This window comes from Cottoperca gobio, chromosome 16 (genome assembly GCF_900634415.1).
Source record: "Cottoperca gobio chromosome 16, fCotGob3.1, whole genome shotgun sequence".
NCBI classification, from domain to species: Eukaryota; Metazoa; Chordata; class Actinopteri; order Perciformes; family Bovichtidae; genus Cottoperca; species Cottoperca gobio.
Window position 1 is genome coordinate 10,127,687 of NC_041370.1, and position 18,677 is coordinate 10,146,363.

General features: G+C 42.7%; 1 protein-coding gene across 1 annotated transcript; it reads left to right on the forward strand.

The window, feature by feature from the left end:
• Window positions 1-12,118: 12,118 nt before the first annotated feature.
• On the forward strand, window positions 12,119-18,406 carry crabp2a (cellular retinoic acid binding protein 2, a). The gene is made up of 4 exons (XM_029452067.1): window positions 12,119-12,420; window positions 15,899-16,077; window positions 16,640-16,756; window positions 17,703-18,406. Exons 1-4 carry the CDS (start codon window positions 12,339-12,341, stop codon window positions 17,751-17,753), a joined length of 429 nt encoding a protein of 142 aa, XP_029307927.1. The 5' UTR covers window positions 12,119-12,338; the 3' UTR covers window positions 17,754-18,406.
• The last annotated feature ends 271 nt before the right edge of the window (window positions 18,407-18,677 follow it).

Below are 18,677 nucleotides of genomic sequence, written 5' to 3' on the forward strand. Positions count from 1 at the left end.
GAGGGGTTTTAGAAATGCTAAATTTAGAAAAGAAAAAAACTCAATCAGGCCAGCAGGAGGAAGAGAAAGAAAAGATGTAATAAATAATGTACAATTACAAAAACAGTTGTTTAAACATGGAAACCTACTTCTCTACTTTTGTCTGTTTTAAGTGATGCCTTTAAGATGCCTTTAAAGTAAATTTCCATTTATTTGTAATAAATATCATGTTAATGTTTGCTTAATAGAATCACTTAGAAATGGAAGATGTTCTTTTCCATATTTATTCAGATTAAACTGAATAAAATAACAATACGTATAGTTTGTATGCATATCTCTAAACTGCGAGTTAGCTCTTTTTGATCACTTTATATGTTGTCCTTTTTAATTAAATATCAAGAAATATTAGAGAATATAAATATGGTATATGGTATGTGGTATAAGAATATTAATTACTGTAGAACTAACTGAAAATAACTGTGATTGTGATGTTAGCAGAAAATATATTTCATATATATATATATATATATTTCTATTTCTACTTAATAATTAGTAAATGCAGTGGAAAGGTCAATCCTGTGAGTACAGTATATCTCAAAAGTGAGTACACCCTTTAGATTTTTGCAAATATTCTGTTATATCCTTTCAGGGGATAACATTATCCTACTGAAACTTTGATATAACTTAAAGTAGTCAGTGTGCTGCTTGAATAACAGTATAGATTTATTGTCCTTTTGTCCTAATTGTGCCCAATGATGTTGTTTTCCCGCCCTGGTGTCATGTGACTCGTTAGTGTTACAAGGATTCAGGTGTAAATGATAAGCAGGGCTGTTAAATTTGGTGTTTTGGGCACAATTCTCTCTGAATGCTGGACAACATGGCACCTCATGGCAAGGAACTGTCTGAGCGGCTGAAAAAAGGATTATTGCGCTTCACAAAGATGGCCTTGGCTATAAGAAGATTGCCAACACCATGAAAATGAGTTGCAGCACAGTGGCTAAGATCATACAGCGGTTTTCCAGGACAGGTTCCACTCGGAACAGGCCTCGCCAGGGTCGACCAAAGAAGTTGAGTCCACGTGCTCAGCGTCATATCCAGAGGTTGGTTTCCAAAAATAGACGTGCGAGTGCTTCCAGCATTGCTGCAGAGGTTGCAGAAGTGGGATGTCAGCCTGTCAGTGCCCAGACCATACGCCGCACACTGCATCAAATCGGTTTGTATGGCCGTCACCCCAGACAGAAGCCCCTTCTGAAACCGATGCATAAGAAAGCCCGCAAACAGTTTGCTGAAGACAATGAATCCAAGAACATGAGTTACTGGAACCATGTCCTGTGGTCTGATGAGACCAAAATAAACCTGTTTGGGTCAGATGGTGTCCGGCGTGTGTGGCGGCACCCTGGTGAGGAGTACCAAGACAAATGTGTTTTGCCTACAGTCAAGCATGGTGGTGGCAGCATCATGGTCTGGGGCTGCATGAGTGCTGCCGGCACTGGGGAGCTGCATTTCATTGAGGGACACATGAATTCCAATATATACTGTGACATCCTGCAGCAGAGCATGATCCCCTCTCTTCGGAAACTGGGCCGTAGGGCAGTTTTCCAACATGATAATGACCCTAAACACACCTCCAAGATGACAACGGCCTTGCTGAAGAAGCTGAAGGTTAAGGTGATGGACTGGCCAAGTATGTCTCCAGACCTAAACCCAATTGAGCACATGTGGGGCATCCTCAAGAGGAAGGTGGAGGAGTGCAAGGTGTCCAACATCCGTGCGCTCCGTGATGTCGTCGTGGAGGAGTGGAAGAAGATTCCAGAAGCAACCTGTGCAGCTCTGGTGAAGTCCATGCCCAGGAGGGTTAAAGCAGTGCTAGATAACAATGGTGGTCACACAAAATATTGACACTTTGGGCACAATTTAGACATGTTCACTATGGGGTGTACTCACTTTTGTTGCCAGCTGTTTAGACATTAACAGCTGTGTACTGAGTAATTTTCAAAGGACAATAAATCTATACTGTTATTCAAGCAGCACACTGACTACTTTAAGTTATATCAAAGTTTCAGTAGGATAATGTTATCCCCTGAAAGGATATAACAGAATATTTGCAAAAATCTAAAGGTGTACTCACTTTTGAGATATACTGTATGTAGGCTAAAACATAGACAGAGACAATTCAACTATTTCTTATCAAATTTAGACTTTTCCACATTTCTCAATTCATTAATTCATGTGAAGACATATCCCAACATAGCCCTGATGACTAAAACAAGTTCAAATATATTAAAAGTTACTAGAAAGAAAGAAATAATAATGATAATTTGCCTACTTTTTATGTGCAAAACAAATTGTATCTTTCGTCACACACACGCACGCACACACACACGCACGCACACACATCCGGAAATAGCTCGCAGGAACTTACAAAAGTATTTGTGGCTGTAACTGGATCACGTCTCCCGGTGCTCTAAAGCACAGCCGTGTGGACATATGAAGAAATGCATGAACACTGTTAAGGCCACTCCCGCTCAAACAGGAAGTGAAATGTGGAATCGCAACTGAAGAAAAGAAGACCTCACACCTGGATTTTTGAAGTCACTTATAGCTCACAGCAACGTGCACTGCGCTCGCTACAAGGTAGGGAAGTTCCCATCAAGCAGCTGGTGTCCGCATCCTCATGTTTAAAAACACAGACAGCTGTGGACTTTACTACGTGTCATGTTACTTATGTGGTCAAACAGAATCAGTAAGAGACAAAAGATTACTAAGGAATGATAGAGGCTGCACTGTGTTTGTGTTTTGTTTCACTCTAGGACTGCTGTGTAATGGCTTCTCTGAGGGCTTTTCTCACTCTTACCGTCTTTCTCCTGCCTGAGTCCTCAAACGTTTGCCAAAAATGACGCTCCCTGCCAGCTCTCCAAATGGAACAACGCCTACAACACCTTCGTGAAAAGGCACTTTCGCACTGAGACTCCTTCTTCTCAGGACCAGAACGCATGGGAGGAATACATCAGAAATAACGGCGGCTGTGACAGACCCACCCAGTCCTTTCTGAACCCAAAGGACATGGACAAGGTGAAGGCCGTGTGCACATCCAAGGGGGGGACGGTGTACAAGGACAACCTGTGCATGAGCCAGCTGCCTTTCCGTTTTGTCACGGTGAGGAGTGTACCGGGAACATGCGGGATCCGGAGCGTCAAAGAGGAAACCAAACATCTGATTCTGGCCTGTGAGGAGCTGACCAACCAGTGCCTGCCGGTCCATTTCGAAGGAAACCCGGATAATTTAAAGCCAGATAACAACGCCAGAGGCTGCCAGGACTCACCCACTGCTGATGCTCCCAGCTTTAAAATCGCCTGGCTCTGCTTGTTATCGTTTGTTCTTGTTATTATGTATGGTTATCGCAATTAATTTGGGATACTAGACAAGACATTAAGTCTCCTGAAGCCATTTGAAGAAGAAAAAAACTTAATTTGAAAAGTATTTGGTTGTATTTTATATTAATCTTATATTACCAAAGTATCAACCATATTTTTGTAAGCATTTCAATCTTTTTAAGTGTATGTTTGTACCACTATTATGTGCTTGTGCCTTGTATTTCAGAGAGATAATGAGAGGGATGGTGCTCTAAAGGCATTTCATTTCATTTAAAGCAGGGGTGTCAAACTCATTTTAGTTCAGGGGCCACATGCAGCACAATTTGATCTCAAGTGGGCCGGACCAGTAAAATCATATCATAATAACATATAAATAATGACAACTCCAAATGTTCCCCTTCGTTTTAGTGCAATAAAGTACACGTACATTCTGATAAAGTTCAAATTGAATCTTTTTACAAAACATTATGAACAACCTGAAATTTCTTAAGAAAAAAAGGTGCAATTTTAACAATAGTATCAGTTTATCATTTACACATGTGTGTTACAACTTACAGATCACAGTGTATCTACAAAGGCACAACACATTTCGTCACAGGTATCTGGAACAGTATTTAACTTTATGATCAAAACAACACATTTTTACACTTTGCAAAGTCATCCCGCGGGCCGGATTGGACCCTCAGGCGGGCCGGTTATGGCCCCCGGGCCGCATGTTTGACACCCCTGATTTAAAGCTACAGTAGTTAGTGCATAGATGGCACAGAGGTGACGTTGAATTCAAGTCATTCATTGTGTTGTGTTTACATTATTAAAAGGGAATACATAAAATTGCACTACAAAAGGTATTTAGATTTCATTTAATACATTTACAATATGATCTAATAAACACATTTGAAATTCATCTACTGTTATTTTCACACCAGTTTAAATAGACAACCAAGAGGAACAAGAGAAAACTCTCAAGCTGCCGACTATAAACATCCACAGATATTTTTGTACAAATGTCGTATTGAAACTCATAGCTCACGTGAGCAGCTCCGTCAAATACAAACTCAACCAAAACCACTTCTTTGTCTTTTTGAGTCTCAAATCAAATCAAGTCATTTTTCTTTGCTTTGTAATATGGGGCATTTTCTCACTGTCATGGAGCACACGACGTTAATGTAAGTCTTAACTTACTTTGCATTGTTAAACGTAAAGAGAAAGCATTTCACACACACTAATAGTCAGCCTCATCACGCTGAGACCGTCCACACACAGATGATGGCAGTATTGCACAGCTTTGTTGTCCGTCAACTGAAAGAGGTCAAAGAAAAAGAGTCACTTTTCTGTTCATTTGTCATTTTTAAATGTGAACTATGTTTTTTAGATTTATGTGTGTTAACTGTGGATGTACGCTGACGTTGGTGAGGTTGTGTTTTTTTCTTCTTCACATCAGCTGCAATTTGAAGTACTCAATATTTCAGCACAAAAATAAACCAGGTAGGTCTCAGATGGATGTTTTCCATCATTTTCTCACTCTTTTCCACAAAGATTGTTGAATGTCTATCGGTGCTAAATACCTACATCGACTAATTTTCCATTGTTAAAAACTTGACATATAGTCCTTTAAAATGTAACTTCTTACAAGGCTGGATTAATTCACTTGGTGTCGTGGGGCAAAAACTAAGCCCCCTGTCTCTCCTATTGTCTGTACATTGTTTAAGTATTGTTACCTATTATTGATTAGTTTGTGGAAGGTTGATTAAGCACATATTTATTAGCTAAAATTCACCATGTAAGCACAATATGTACTGAAGTAACGAAGGCTTTTAAAATAGATTTTAATTCAAGGCCACTATACAAGATTATGTAATAACGCAGGTGTGGCCTTAATGACTTGAAATGTATGTCCCCCTTCATTATTATTTATAAGCTTAGTTTACCGATAGGTCAGTGTGGCATGCAATAGGCCCAGCTGATAGTGAAGTGTAAGAGCGCTCTCTGCTGGACCATAAAGAAAGCTACAGTCCGTTGCTCTTATAGACTGTACATTTTTGAACAGGTCATTAAAAAAACAGCCCAAGTATGCAGTATTAACAAACTAATTGCCACACAGAGAAGCAGAAATCTTTGCCCCCCCCCCATGAGAGTCTTGTGCCACATGGCAGTTACCTGCTTTGCCTGGATCCCACCCCAGCTTTGACCTTTTTCACGTCTAAACTCTACAGTAACTTTGACCTATTCTTATTTCTAAAGTCCTGCACCCCTCAAAAGGCAATGAACCGGCCCGTCTTTGCTTTCAAAGCTGATTATATCCCCAGTGCCACGTGGAAATAACTCCACTTCACTTGGATCATTGAAATAAAACTTTTGCTAAAAGTTGGTCTCACTCATAAGATGAGAGCTGAAACTTTAGTATCGAAAGCCACCAACAAGCTCTTATTTTTGCTGCAGGATCTCAGCGTGCAGTTGTTGCACACAATGTTATTTAAATTGTTCTTGGTGCAATAGACCGCACATGTGTCTGCATGCAGCCCTGATCTTGTAAAACTTTCCATTCTGCCACAGTGCATCGTTTTACATCCTTTCCTTCTATAATTGTCTGCCTCGTGATTCTGTCGCAGAGACAGAAAAATACAAGTGTTTCTTAGTATATAATTTGGTTTTCAATTCTTTATTTTGCCGTTGGCAAAGTCATATGATCATGAGGAAATCATATGACGCACCGAAACTTGATGTTATTTTTCTGTTTCCTGCCCAGAGGCACAAGGGTATGATATTTCTGCTGAGTGCTAATAAAGACAAATAAAAAAACAACAATAAAACATATAAATATTTCACCATTTCCTTAGCTAATCCTGAATACATTAGGAACACACACTGGGAACATACAGTAGAAGTGACCAGAGGCTGACCTCCAGTAAAATATTCAATTATGGCCATTCCTAATCCATGACATCATTACAGGGTCACACACACACACACACACACACACACACACACACACACACACACACACACACACAACACACACACACACACACACACACATGCAGATATAGTCAAATGCACACCTTCAGACAAATATGCACACACGCTGACTGCAGACACAGTCATGGCTGAGGAAAAAGCAAAAGCGAACAACAATCGTTGACTCGGGTCAAAAAGGAAGGGCAAAGGGAGAATAAAAGAATGAGTGCAGAGTGAGAGGCGGTGTGAGGGTGGAGGGGCACAGCGGTAGGATGCAAGAAGGAGGGGTAAGAAACAGGGCTGCACTTTAATTGAACTTTTTTGGCGGTTTTTAGAAAAACAAAACACATGGACATAAAATAAGGTGGAAGGCAGCGACTCTATGGGAACCAGAGCTTGTTTTTCTTCACGGCTTTCCCTCATTCCACCTCTTCTCCAGTCCACTTTGGCTGACTGTACTCCACACGACCGTCCTCATGAACATCTCTATCTGCTTTACTTCCTTTAGTTACATACTTGACCTCCCTCTTCTCAACCTCCCTTCTGTTGTCCTCTATCTTCCTGTTGAGCGTAAAGCAATTGAGCATCATTCAGTCCATACAATGCTGTTTTACAGTGCTGTTGTCACGTAGCACCTCAGAGGGCCCTGTGGGCTCGTTAAACTGTAGGCGGCAGTGGCACAGTGGACAAACTACAGAAACAGAGGGGAAGTTTGGAACATGATTGGGACTAAATTAAAAATAACTTAAAAACAAACTTGATTCAGCACGTCTTCAGTTCTTCTTCTTCCTAATCTAACCTCTCTCAGCTGTCGCTCTCCCTCCGTCCAGAACAACTCATAACAAATGAGCGCGATAATTAGAACCACAAAGGCTCAAGGGGGAGGGAGATTTTAGGATTTTGGATGGGGGGGGGGGGGGGGGGGCTTGAAGGACAAAAGGAATAGAGTGTGAGTAATACAGGCGTCTGGGTGCAACTGCCCAGGCATCTGGAGGTCTAGTCTCATGTACACAAGGAGACTCAGCTTAAAACACACACACACACACACACACACACACACACACACACACACACACACACACACACACACACACACACACACACACACACACACACACACACCCTTTTGTCTGTCATGTATGTCACCTTCTGTTTGATCCCTGTAAGATCTGATTTAACCAAAGAAGAAGAATAAATGAGTAACACACACATGCATGCACACACACGTATTTATGTAGACAAAGCTGCATTTAGAGCATTCATGCAAAGCTGGCCTTGTCTTGTCATGAAACAAGGAACTTTTGCCCCCTAATCTTTTTTGTTTGTGGATTTTGGCAAGCTGTGATTACACACATATTTCTGCATATGCACACTTTAATTCTCCATGCTCTTTCTCAGTTCGTCTTTACTCATCTTTTTCCTTTCTGATCTTTGGTCTCCCTCACTCTCTGCCTCTTGTTTCCATGTTTCGTAAACGCTGCCATCTCCTCCGCTCTAATCAAAGCCACATGGTTTTGGTAGCTCGGCATGCCAGTAGCCCACAGTGCTGCACACACTTTTGGCTGTGAATGTGTGTGTATGTGTGTCACTGTTGTTGTCACACGGTGCAGTGGCTCACAAACATTTTGGTTTGTCAGCCCTTACAATAAAACTCTGTGTCTGCTGCTGTATGTGCCTAAGAGGTGGGAGTGATTACTGCATATCAGACTGTATTTTTTAGAGGCCAGAGGAGGCAGAACTGTGCAGTATTTCACAAGAAAAGAGCAAAGATTAAAAGAAAAGGACACCACTTTGTGTCATAGAACACTTTTTTTCCTATTTCCTGTCCTGTTGATCTTCTCTCAACCCTTCAGATTTATCGTAGAACCCCTTGCGGAGGTCCTAACCCGCCACTGACGCAGCAGTAAATCATAAGAGAAAGTAATTTGTGGCACTTTTGTCTGCATGCATGTGTACATCTTGCCCAGTGGCTTCCTCTGGGGATAAAGGCCAGTGATAATGACTTCCAGGAGTCGGCGGTCGGGAAGGCCAGGGTCAAGTTCACATCTGGTATTATCAGGGCTTTAACTGGAGGTCATCTGGATGATAAAGTGGAGAATGGTACTGAAGAGAGACTTTACTTCGGTTTGATCAAACACACCTTCACAAACACACACACACACACACACACTTTAACTTGCACAGACAAGCGGCTCCTTTTCAGAACTTTCAACTGCAACATGAATGCGATAAGGGCCATATCTGCAATAGGACACCACCCTACTAAACATACAGCAAATGTTGCATGAAGTGTAATATGGTGCATGGAGTTTCCCTTTCCTCACCCACATAAATTGTCTTCGGAACAATAAATGGTCTGTAGACAGTCTGGATGTTCCACAGATATGCTTCAAATCTGTGTCATTTGAATGGGTAGAGGAAATAGGAAACAATAAGCAGCACAAGAGGAAGTGAGTGTGGAGATATTGTAGAGTTCACTAGAAGGTAGAGCGTTGATACAAGGTTCAGCCTGATTTGAACGAGACAAAAGAGACGCAAAGAGACGAGAGCGAAATACATTATGGTCTCTACTGCTGCAACTGTGTCTAAAAAGACAGATTTTGTTTTTTGAAAACAATCAATTTGTAACTGTTTGTTTAAATTATGGAGACAAAACCATGAAAATAAAAAACATTAAATGGATAGATATAAATAAATAGAACAGGAAGTAATGATTAATTACATTCTTGATAAATCTGTGGATCATTATAAAAATAATAATAATAATATATTGAGTGCACTGCTTGCTTGATTTCTCCAACCACAGTGGAGAGGCTGGAAACAGCAAACGTTTGGAATTTGACAATTAATCAACCGATTCAGCACTTTCAGAAGTACAAAATATAATTTCAAAGTATCAGGATTTCCAAAAGACAAAACTGAACATTCGGTAATAATGTTGCGGTTTATTTCTCTATTGTTACTGGTGGCATCGAGTGCATTTGTACCGTGAACTCAGCCTGATAAGAGTCAAACATTTTTGTAAACAAGTCACAATACTCTTTGTTTTGCTTGCATGTGGTTCAGCATGTGAATCTCTGCGTTGGCAGTTGGTGCTATCAGTTACCAACAAGGTTGTTGGTATGCCAGAGGACACAGTAAGAAGAAGATGACAGAACAAAAGAAGTAAACAGTATACGGGCGGATAATAGTTGGAAGAAAACATTAGGAAATGAAGATGAGTGAAATAAAGTTGGCACCGGAGTAGCAAACTAAGAGTCTCTCTTTACATATCTATCTCCTTCATTCTTCTCAAGCTCTCCATCTCTGTCACTATATGTTTGCCTTTGATCTCCCAGCTCTCTCGCTCTCTGTCTCTCTTTGCTGACTCACTCTCCCGATCCTTTTCTCCACAACAATGAGATAACAAATGACCTGCACTCTAGTCTCTAACTTTCTCACTAACGTTTCCCCCCTTTTCTTTCTTCTCCTTTCCATCCTCTCCCCTTCTGCTTTCCCCTTCTCTTCAGCGTGTTTGAGGAATGTGTCAGAGTAGCACAAAAGAACAAAAGCTTGACAGGAGGAGGAGGAAGAAGAAAAGGAGGAGGGGGGGGGGGGGGGGGGGCAGAGAAAGTTGTGTGAGGTAAAGGAGAGGCAGAAAGGAAAAGGGGGAATGGAGGGAAGGAATGAGTGGAGAGAGAAAGGTTGAGAGGAGCAGAGCACGGTTGAGTGGATCTGAATGCTGAGCGGTGCTTTGTCATCACGTGCTGACATGCAGCATCACACACATTTCAGAGCTCTTTATCAAGCGCCCTCTGGACAGCACGCACACAAGATGGGTGAGGCTGTCGCTGTGCTATATTGCACGGCTGCCTGTTTGATTCAGTGGCCTTTGATGCATTTCTTGTTGTGTCATGGTAATATGCTAATGACCTGCGGCGAGGCTGAAGATGAATTTTCCCAACACCAGACAGCTTACTATTGTAACCTTTGTGTTTGCATCAGTCACTTTCAAACTGGGGGCATGATCAATTCCCTCGTTCTGAACAGACCATGTTCGACAGACCACCATAGCAGCAGTGAGGCAGCCTGATGCTGTGCTTTAATATATATATAACATTTGTATTCGATGTGGGCCATCTTGTCTTTAAATTGTACTTTTTCTACTTTAGTGTCTGCTTTATTTCATTATTGTCAATGCAAACCCTTAAAGGGTTAACAGCTGCAACTCAGCTGCAAACGGTTATCATGGGAAAGAAAAAAAGTGGATGAGCAATTGGAGAGGAAATTACAGTTGATATGGCTGTCTGATGTCTCACCTCTGTTATTTGGACCACAAAAACTTGTGAGGACATGCTGTGAATGTGGCATGGTGTGTGGCCAATGCAGTGTGTGTGTGTGTGTGTGTGTATGTGTGTGTGTGTGTGTGTGTGTGTGTGTGTGTGTGTGTGTGTGTGTGTGTGTTCTGATAAAGGAAACAATGTGAATGAGCTTTGTTCACATCAAACAGAGCCGCCCCTGATGCAAGGCACTGGATTTGGACGCAGGTCTGTGCGTATCGCGTTACCAAATGTCAATCTGAGGCTGTTAGTCACCTTTGTTAGTCAGTGTGTCTGTGTTATAAATCTGGCACTGAGCCGGCGTGTTAGCTGTGTGCGTATTTGTAGCCTATGGCTTGGGCGGGAAGGGGGGTGACTACCCTCTTCTTCCAAAATTGCCCGGTTTACCTCGCGCTAATTTGCCGTGCAGTGTAGCGGATGGGATCATCCATCAAAAGTCAATAGTTAACGTCGGCTTTGTCCCGTTGCCATCCATCATCAGCGCGTGCATGCGTGCGTGTGCACAGACATACAGTGCGTGTGTGAGTGTGCGTGCTCTTTATAGGACTACCTCCGGCCCCTGACCCTGCCCAACTGGCCCCTCTGGCGCGCTGTTCCAAATGCCCCGGCGTCTCCTCCCCTTTCTTCCGTCCGAGCAGCGGGGGGCGAAACACTCAGAGGAGACACCGCCGACCTGCGCCAAACCCTAATCTCTGCCTCTCTCTCTCTCTTTGCCCCCCTCCTGGGTCCGGAGTGTTTTTCTCTCTGACGCAGGCCCCGTTAAATGGATAGCCCACCGGTCGAGGCCAGAAGCTGTATCCCATTACCACCACTTTTATTTTTATGACACGCCGCCTTGGTGCACAGGAGGCATGGGGTGAACTTGGCCTCTCTGTTTCTGTTTCTGTCTCTGTCTCACACACACACACACACACACACACACACACACACACACACACACACACACACACACACACACACACGTGCGCGCACACGCACACGCTCTGACAACTATTCAGTGGTTCTTACTAGGTTCTTCCTTCGCACCGCCCTGCCAAGACGACATGTTCTGTCAACAGACCGGTCTGGCTGACATCCTCCCAGTTTTGTACCAATAATGTTGAAGTCATTCATTGGACCGAGATATCACTGACTGCATCACAAAGGGAAAAACACATCATACATCTAAACATATTATATAATATAATATCAAGTCTGCAGAAGTTTCTCCAGAGCGCAAAGCACCATCAGGGTGCGGTCACTTTGGTTGATTCATCTACGCGCGTGGATGAGATGCGTCTCCAAATGCTGGCTGTATGGGCAGCTCTGAAGTGCACATGTTGCCTTCAGGGGCGTGGTCAGGTAGAGGCACTGAGGCCTTTCGCCTGTAATTTGTTGGCCTTCGGGGCGTGTCCGTATAAAACGGGGCGTGTGCATCGCCACTCAAATATCTTAGCTTTCCGTGCCTTTCATTTTAGCGCAGCCACTTATACAGTGCACCGGCACATAGGTAAGACGAGAGCTCTGACAGTCGGCCACTCATCCCGGGAAGAGCACAGAAGTTACTGGACGTGCAGAGCCAAACCCTCCGGCGCACCCACACACCCAGACGAGATTCACAAGGGACAGTTGGAGCATTTTTGACGCAAGACGCGCACGGACTGCAGCGCACCGAGCACACTTGGACCAGACAGTTCACCTACATTAATCCGCGAACTACCTGCAGCCTAACATGGAGCGCAAAATCCCTGATTTCGCCGGCACCTGGGAGATGAAGAGTTCTGAAAACTTCGAGGAACTTTTGAAAAAGTTGGGTAAGTAATATAAATTATCATAAAAAAAACAACTCACCGCGGCCGAATGTGGCAGTTTGACTGATTTCCTTTGCGCCAGTGTGGTTTCTTATTAAGCTTTTATCTTTGTGCGCAATGACACAGATCAGATATGTCAGCTCAAACTGTAGTTTTCTCAGCGCATTTATGGGTCAAATCTTCCTCTGTGCCCGCGCACCAGTGAGGATCACCCTCTGTTCCGCATGGGCAGGGGGTCTTTGTCATTCTGCAGAACCCAAAACTCAGTGCTTGGCCCCCAGCCAGCATCACCCCTCTCCCTCTCCTCTCCCCCTTTGGCCTCCCCTGCTAACACAATAGAGACAAACGGCGGCACATCTGTCTGCGTCCTCTGTGTGTGTGTGTGTGTGTGTGTGTGTGTGTGTGTGTGTGTGTGTGTATTGAAGAGGACCGTTATGGCACGATACAGTGCAGGAGAGTCACGTCATTATATGAAGTTACAGTCGGGAAAATGACAAACACCTGCTGCTGAGTTTTACACTGTTTTGCAACATCACTGGTGCATGTGGAGTCTGGACAGGCCGCGTGCGTGTCCGCGTCAGAGCCGTCTGTCGTTAGTAGCCAATACCCATTAGATGAATTGCCAGCAGAATTCATATCATCACGTATGCGCATGGAGAGATGACTTTATGAGATGACTGCACCAAACAAAGCTTCTCTCTCTCTCTCTCTCTCTCTCTCTCTCTCTCTCTCTCTCTCTCTCTCTCTCTCTCTCTCTCTCTCTCTCTCTCACACGCACGCACACAGTACATAGAGGTTATTAAAATGGCTATTTTAAGTTGCACTATTGTTCTGACTCGACACATAACCACTGGGCGCCCAAAATCGAACTTCCCTGTTAGATTGACGCATAAATGAGCATTTAATTTGTCTCGAACTCTGTTTATCTCCATCTCTTTCCCTCTCAGTCTGTCTGTGTGTGTGTGTGTGTCAGGCGGAAATAACAAATGGATAGATGGCAATGTGATGATATGGCACCGTGCATAATGAGAGGGCAGGTTCGTTTATGAGCATTTGTATAGGTATAGGCTTAAAATTGTATATACAGTATATATATGGCTTGTGTGCGCTTTCTTAATTTACTTGTGTGCAAGAGTGCAGAAGAGAGAGGTATAAGACAAGTATTAATTGAGGAGGATCTGCAACAGAATTCAGGTTAAACTCCACTATGTGACATTTGTCTTTCCCCCTAAAACACATACACGTATCACGGCATGTGTTCCTATAAGTTCCCTCTGCAATTGGCATGACTGACAGAGAAGAATGACCCATGGTTTCATTGGGGGGCAAAGCGCAGCTGGACGCAGCCTGTCAGCACCCAGCACCCTCCTCCTTCCCTCCATCCTCTCATCCTTTCCTCACTTCTGCACTCCTCCCCTCTTCCCTCGTCTCTCCGTGTCCCAAATGCTTCCTCTGCCCTCTGCTCTTTGACCTCTGACCCCGACAGTCTGTCTATCTGCGTGTGTCCTCATGTGGCCAGGTTTGTGTGAGTTTAAGCGTTTTGGTCACAGGTTCGCAAAAGTCTGTTCAGGTAATTACTAACTTCTAACAAGTGGCAGTTACTTGAGAAGCTTGCCAAATGGTCCAGACTCAGCACTTGACAAGAGGTCAGTTAGTGTCTGCCGGTCGGTTTGTTGCCTAAAGTAATCAGTAAAACATTTTAAGGCATACATTGTTCCTTATGATGTAGCATCTCTGGTTTATTTGTCTATTTTAGTTTATTTGTGTTAAATCCATACGTTTTTTAGTTTCTCAATAGTTATATGAATAGGAAGTCATGGTTCACCTTTAAGATTGCAACTAACAATAGCTTATATTGTCACCTAATGTGTCAATTACTTAAAACCGCTAAATAGCTTAGTCCGAAATTAGAACAAGCAAAAATAAGTGAAAATTAATTTTCTATTTATCGACTAATCGATTAATTGACTAATCATTTCTGCAAAACCTGCCTTTGCCACCACATTACTGTATGAAGTGGTGGAAAAGGTATTTATATCCTTAACTTACATAAAAGTTGCAATGCCACAGTGTAAACATATTCCATTGTAAGTAAAGGTCATGCATTAAAAACGTTTCTAAAATAAAAGTCAATAAGTACAAAATGTACTTTGTACTAAGAAGTACCAGCAGACCCTTTTGGGGTTTTAGATTATTATATATATTACATAACTGGGTTATTATTATGATGCATTAACATGTAAATGTAAGCAGCATTTTAATGTTGCAGCTGGCAGAAAAATATCTCATTTTAAAGTATTTACATGCTGTTAGATAGTTTATTCTACAGTTTAATGATGCACCATATTTTTTGTAAGAAGTTTTGTATTTAAATCTTTTATTTCAAGTGTCACTGGTAGCAATAACTATCACATACTGTAACTGTAATGCAGTAAAAAGCACATTATTGAACCTTGAAATGTAGTAGTTTATTAGTATAACGTAGCATACATTTGAAATACTTCAATAAAAAAATAAAAAAATAATAATAATAAAAAAATGAGTGCATGTACTTAGTTTCCAGCCTTGGCTGCATGTCTGTGAAACTTGTACCAAATATATGAAAATAAAGAAAACAATTTGTGTACAATGCAAGAGGTAATAATCAGTCTTACACAAAACAGCACACGATGACAATGCACATAAATACTGTGTTGTGTCTGCCGTACATACAGTGCATACAGTGCATACAGTGCATACAGTGCATACAGTGCATACAGTGCATACAGTGCATACAGTGCATACAGTGCATACAGTGTGCGGCCTGGACATCCTGATGCATGCTGAATGACTGAGCATTTCAGAGTGTGTATATATTTACCCATGGTGACAGGTGGGAATGTGTGAGAGGTGAGAAGTGCGAAACCCAACTCAACGGCAGATACACGCTGGACGACGTACACACTTCCCCTCACACTTGGGCAGAGATCTTCACACACAGACCACTGCCCCTCGTCTGTCTGACTCCCCCTCCCCCTCCCCTCCCTCCCTCTGCACCGGTCTGCTCCTGGTTCCCTCTCTTTTCCCACGCTGTATCATCCGTTTCACTGCAGCACAATATGGGAATATGAGTGTGCTCTCTGGTTGAAGAAAAGAGAATAATTCAGAATACATTGCAGATAGTACAAATCACCATATTAGTCCATGTGTGTGTGCAAAGATGTGCTGGGCATGACCTCATTGTTTCCTCTGTCATCATTATTGGACAGAGCTGTGCATTGCTGGGCTGATCCTTTTACCCTGAGCGTGCAAACACACACACACACACACACACACACACACACACACACACACACACACACACACACACACACACACACACACACACACACACACACACACACTAGAAATGTGTGTCACTTTCTGTTCTGTTCAGTGATCCCTGCACACACTTTCTAGTTTTGCCACTAGCTCTTATGTTTGTGTATGTGTGTTTTCTTAGGCGTGAACGTGATGCTGCGTATGATCGCGGTGAAGGCAGCCTCCAAGCCACTGGTGGAGATCACGCAGGACGGAGAGACGCTGTCCATTAAAACCTCAACCACAGTCCGCACCACCCACATTAACTTCACTGTGGGGCAGGAGTTCAACGAGGCCACGGTGGACGGACGTCCCTGCACGGTACACAGCACTACTTTTTCTTCATGCACACACACACATGAGCAAACAGAATAAATGGCCGTTTGGGGACAGAGCTGTCCAGATTACATCAATCTGTTTCACTTGGCTTTGCATCATATTTGTACTGATAGCATATCTTTACTCCTCCCTTAGTCTCTGAAGGCCTATCATGCTCCACATGCTTCACACTATTACCAACGCCTTTCAACTTCCCGTCTTCCCTCCGTTCCCCCTTCTTGCCCTTTCCTGCCCTCTGTCCCTCCCTAATTCTCCCTGTTGCTTTCCCCGTTTTCCCATACATGGCCTCTGTTTGTCCGTCTCCAAAGCAAACACATGCAACCAGCCAGCGCTTTGCTCTAGTAACGATGAGCGCATCACAAGTTGTCACCTCTCAGTGATCACCCTGCTCCACCTTTGTTGTTTTCCCTCGCCATTAGCATACCTCTCATTATCTCCCTTTCTCTCTGAATGGCGTCGTATACATCTGTGCATCCATTTATCTATACATCCAACAATTAACATGAGTCTAAAGGTTTCTCTCCTTCTCTCTCTCTGTCTTCAGAGTTTTCCACGTTGGGAAACCGACAGTAAGATCAGCTGTGAGCAGACGCTGCAGAAAGGAGAAGGGCCTAAGACGTCCTGGACCCGAGAGATCACCAATGACGGAAAACTTATCCTGGTAAAGCACACAAACTATCCACTAAACCAAAGTTTAGATTTAAAACCACCAAGGAAAACAGACAGAAACTTTATTCCCAACAGCACACACATGCTTTGTTAGTTTAGCTGTATCTTCCTGTTTCAAAACTATATTATACAGCAGTATTTTTTAGTCATTTGCCATATGATAATTTAAGAACATACCGAGTAACGGAATGAGATTAGAATTGGATTTCCATAATGCCAATCTAATTATTCTAAAATGAAAGAGCTTCGATTATAAATACACGTGCAGGATTCATCTTGAAGTCATGAAAGCGAGCGTGCAAACATCATCTCATCTGAACAGAACAGGGCAAACAAATAAAAATGATGTGGAGTTATTTGTGCAGAGAAGACTGAACTCTAAACAATGTTACTAAACAAAATATTTATTTTCTGACCGCTACCAAAACTCACTTCTGTGAATAATAAGGTGCCTGTACACAAACAGACCTGTATCTAATAAGAAACCCCACCCAGCTGCCACCGGTTGACTGATACTTATTCTGACAAATATTTCAAATCATTATTTGACCAAAGTCTATCAATAAACCAGTCCAACCGGAGATGTCAAATACATCCTGCACAGTCCTCTCTGGAGGAAAAACTCCAGTACGAGTTTTAATGGGACGATGATTGCTTGAGGGTTGGCAGTGAGTTCAAATCTAAAGATGTGTTCTTAAGCACCAAACCCACAACTGGTTTTTAGAAGCCAGCAGTAATACAACTGTGTGAGTGTTTTGCACGGAGTTGCATGTTTGCATAAACATATTTACGTAATGTTTTGGCATAGTGAGATATTAACGGCTGGAGACATTAACAACAGCTCAATTTGGAGGTTTAGAGACTTTTTCTACGAAATACATTTAATATGAATTTTCATTGCCAGTATTTTTAACATCCACATTCTCCTCTTTTTTCAGACCATGGGTGCAGATGATGTGATATGCACCAGAGTCTACGAGCGACAATGAACAAGAGCACTTCTCACTTTTCGTCCTTCCAGCCCCCCTCTCCTGCATCACCACTTGCATCCCAACTCTCCCTTTGTAAAGGCAGTGCTGGGAGATAGCAGTCTATAGTTATTCCAGTATCTCTGTTAGCTTCACTATGTAATTAGTGTGGTAACTGTATCTAGTAGGTTACATATCTACACGATTGTCTTAGCTCCCGAGTTATCCCCCTGTCTCTCCAGCTGGGCTTTCAACATGAAAATGTATGTTGGATTTGTTAAATGACAGCTCATTTATTTGGCATTGTGTGTGTGTGTGTGTGTGTGTGTGTGTGTGTGTGTGTGTGTGTGTGTGTGTGTGTGTGTGTGTCTGTGTCTGTGTGTGTGAGAAAGTTTTGTGGCAGCAGAAGAGGTATGAGACTATATTTGTAGGTGTGTAAACCAATCTTTGAGCTCTTCCAGTTTCGGGTCAGTTTTGATGCGCCCATCCTCTCTGTTCTTTAGCCCCGCCGTACAACTTTAATCTTTTCTATCTCATGACAACATTTTATATTTATTACTACACTAGGAGTCTGATACAGTACTGCTAAAGTTTTTACTTTGTGTCTCTTTTATATGAAATGTGACCATAGGAAACAACACTTTCTATGGGAAAACAATAAAGCATGATATTAACTCAGCCTGACGTCGACTCTTGGCCCCCCTGAACTGAAAACCATTAGGTGCATAAAAGCATTTCACAGTGCACATGTTTTACGGTTTGTGAGTGTAGCTGCAGAACATGTACACATTAGATGGCTCCATCTTATTTTAGACTTTCTGTCAGCTGTCTGCAACTAGAATAACTCGTCTGACCCCTCCCTCTCAGTCGCTCTCGCTCCCTCTCAGCTTTTTGGTCTTCCCATTCATCTCTCTCGGTCAATCATCTCTCTGCCACATGCCCTCG

Bases quoted from the DNA above. Each gene is read 5' to 3' on its own strand.
- crabp2a (XM_029452067.1), top strand. From the start codon at position 12,339: ATGGAGCGCAAAATCCCTGATTTCGCCGGCACCTGGGAGATGAAGAGT. The intron at 12,421-15,898 runs GTAAGTAATATA...GTGTTTTCTTAG, and splicing joins GGAACTTTTGAAAAAGTTGG to GCGTGAACGTGATGCTGCGT. The intron at 16,078-16,639 runs GTACACAGCACT...CTCTGTCTTCAG, and splicing joins TGGACGGACGTCCCTGCACG to AGTTTTCCACGTTGGGAAAC.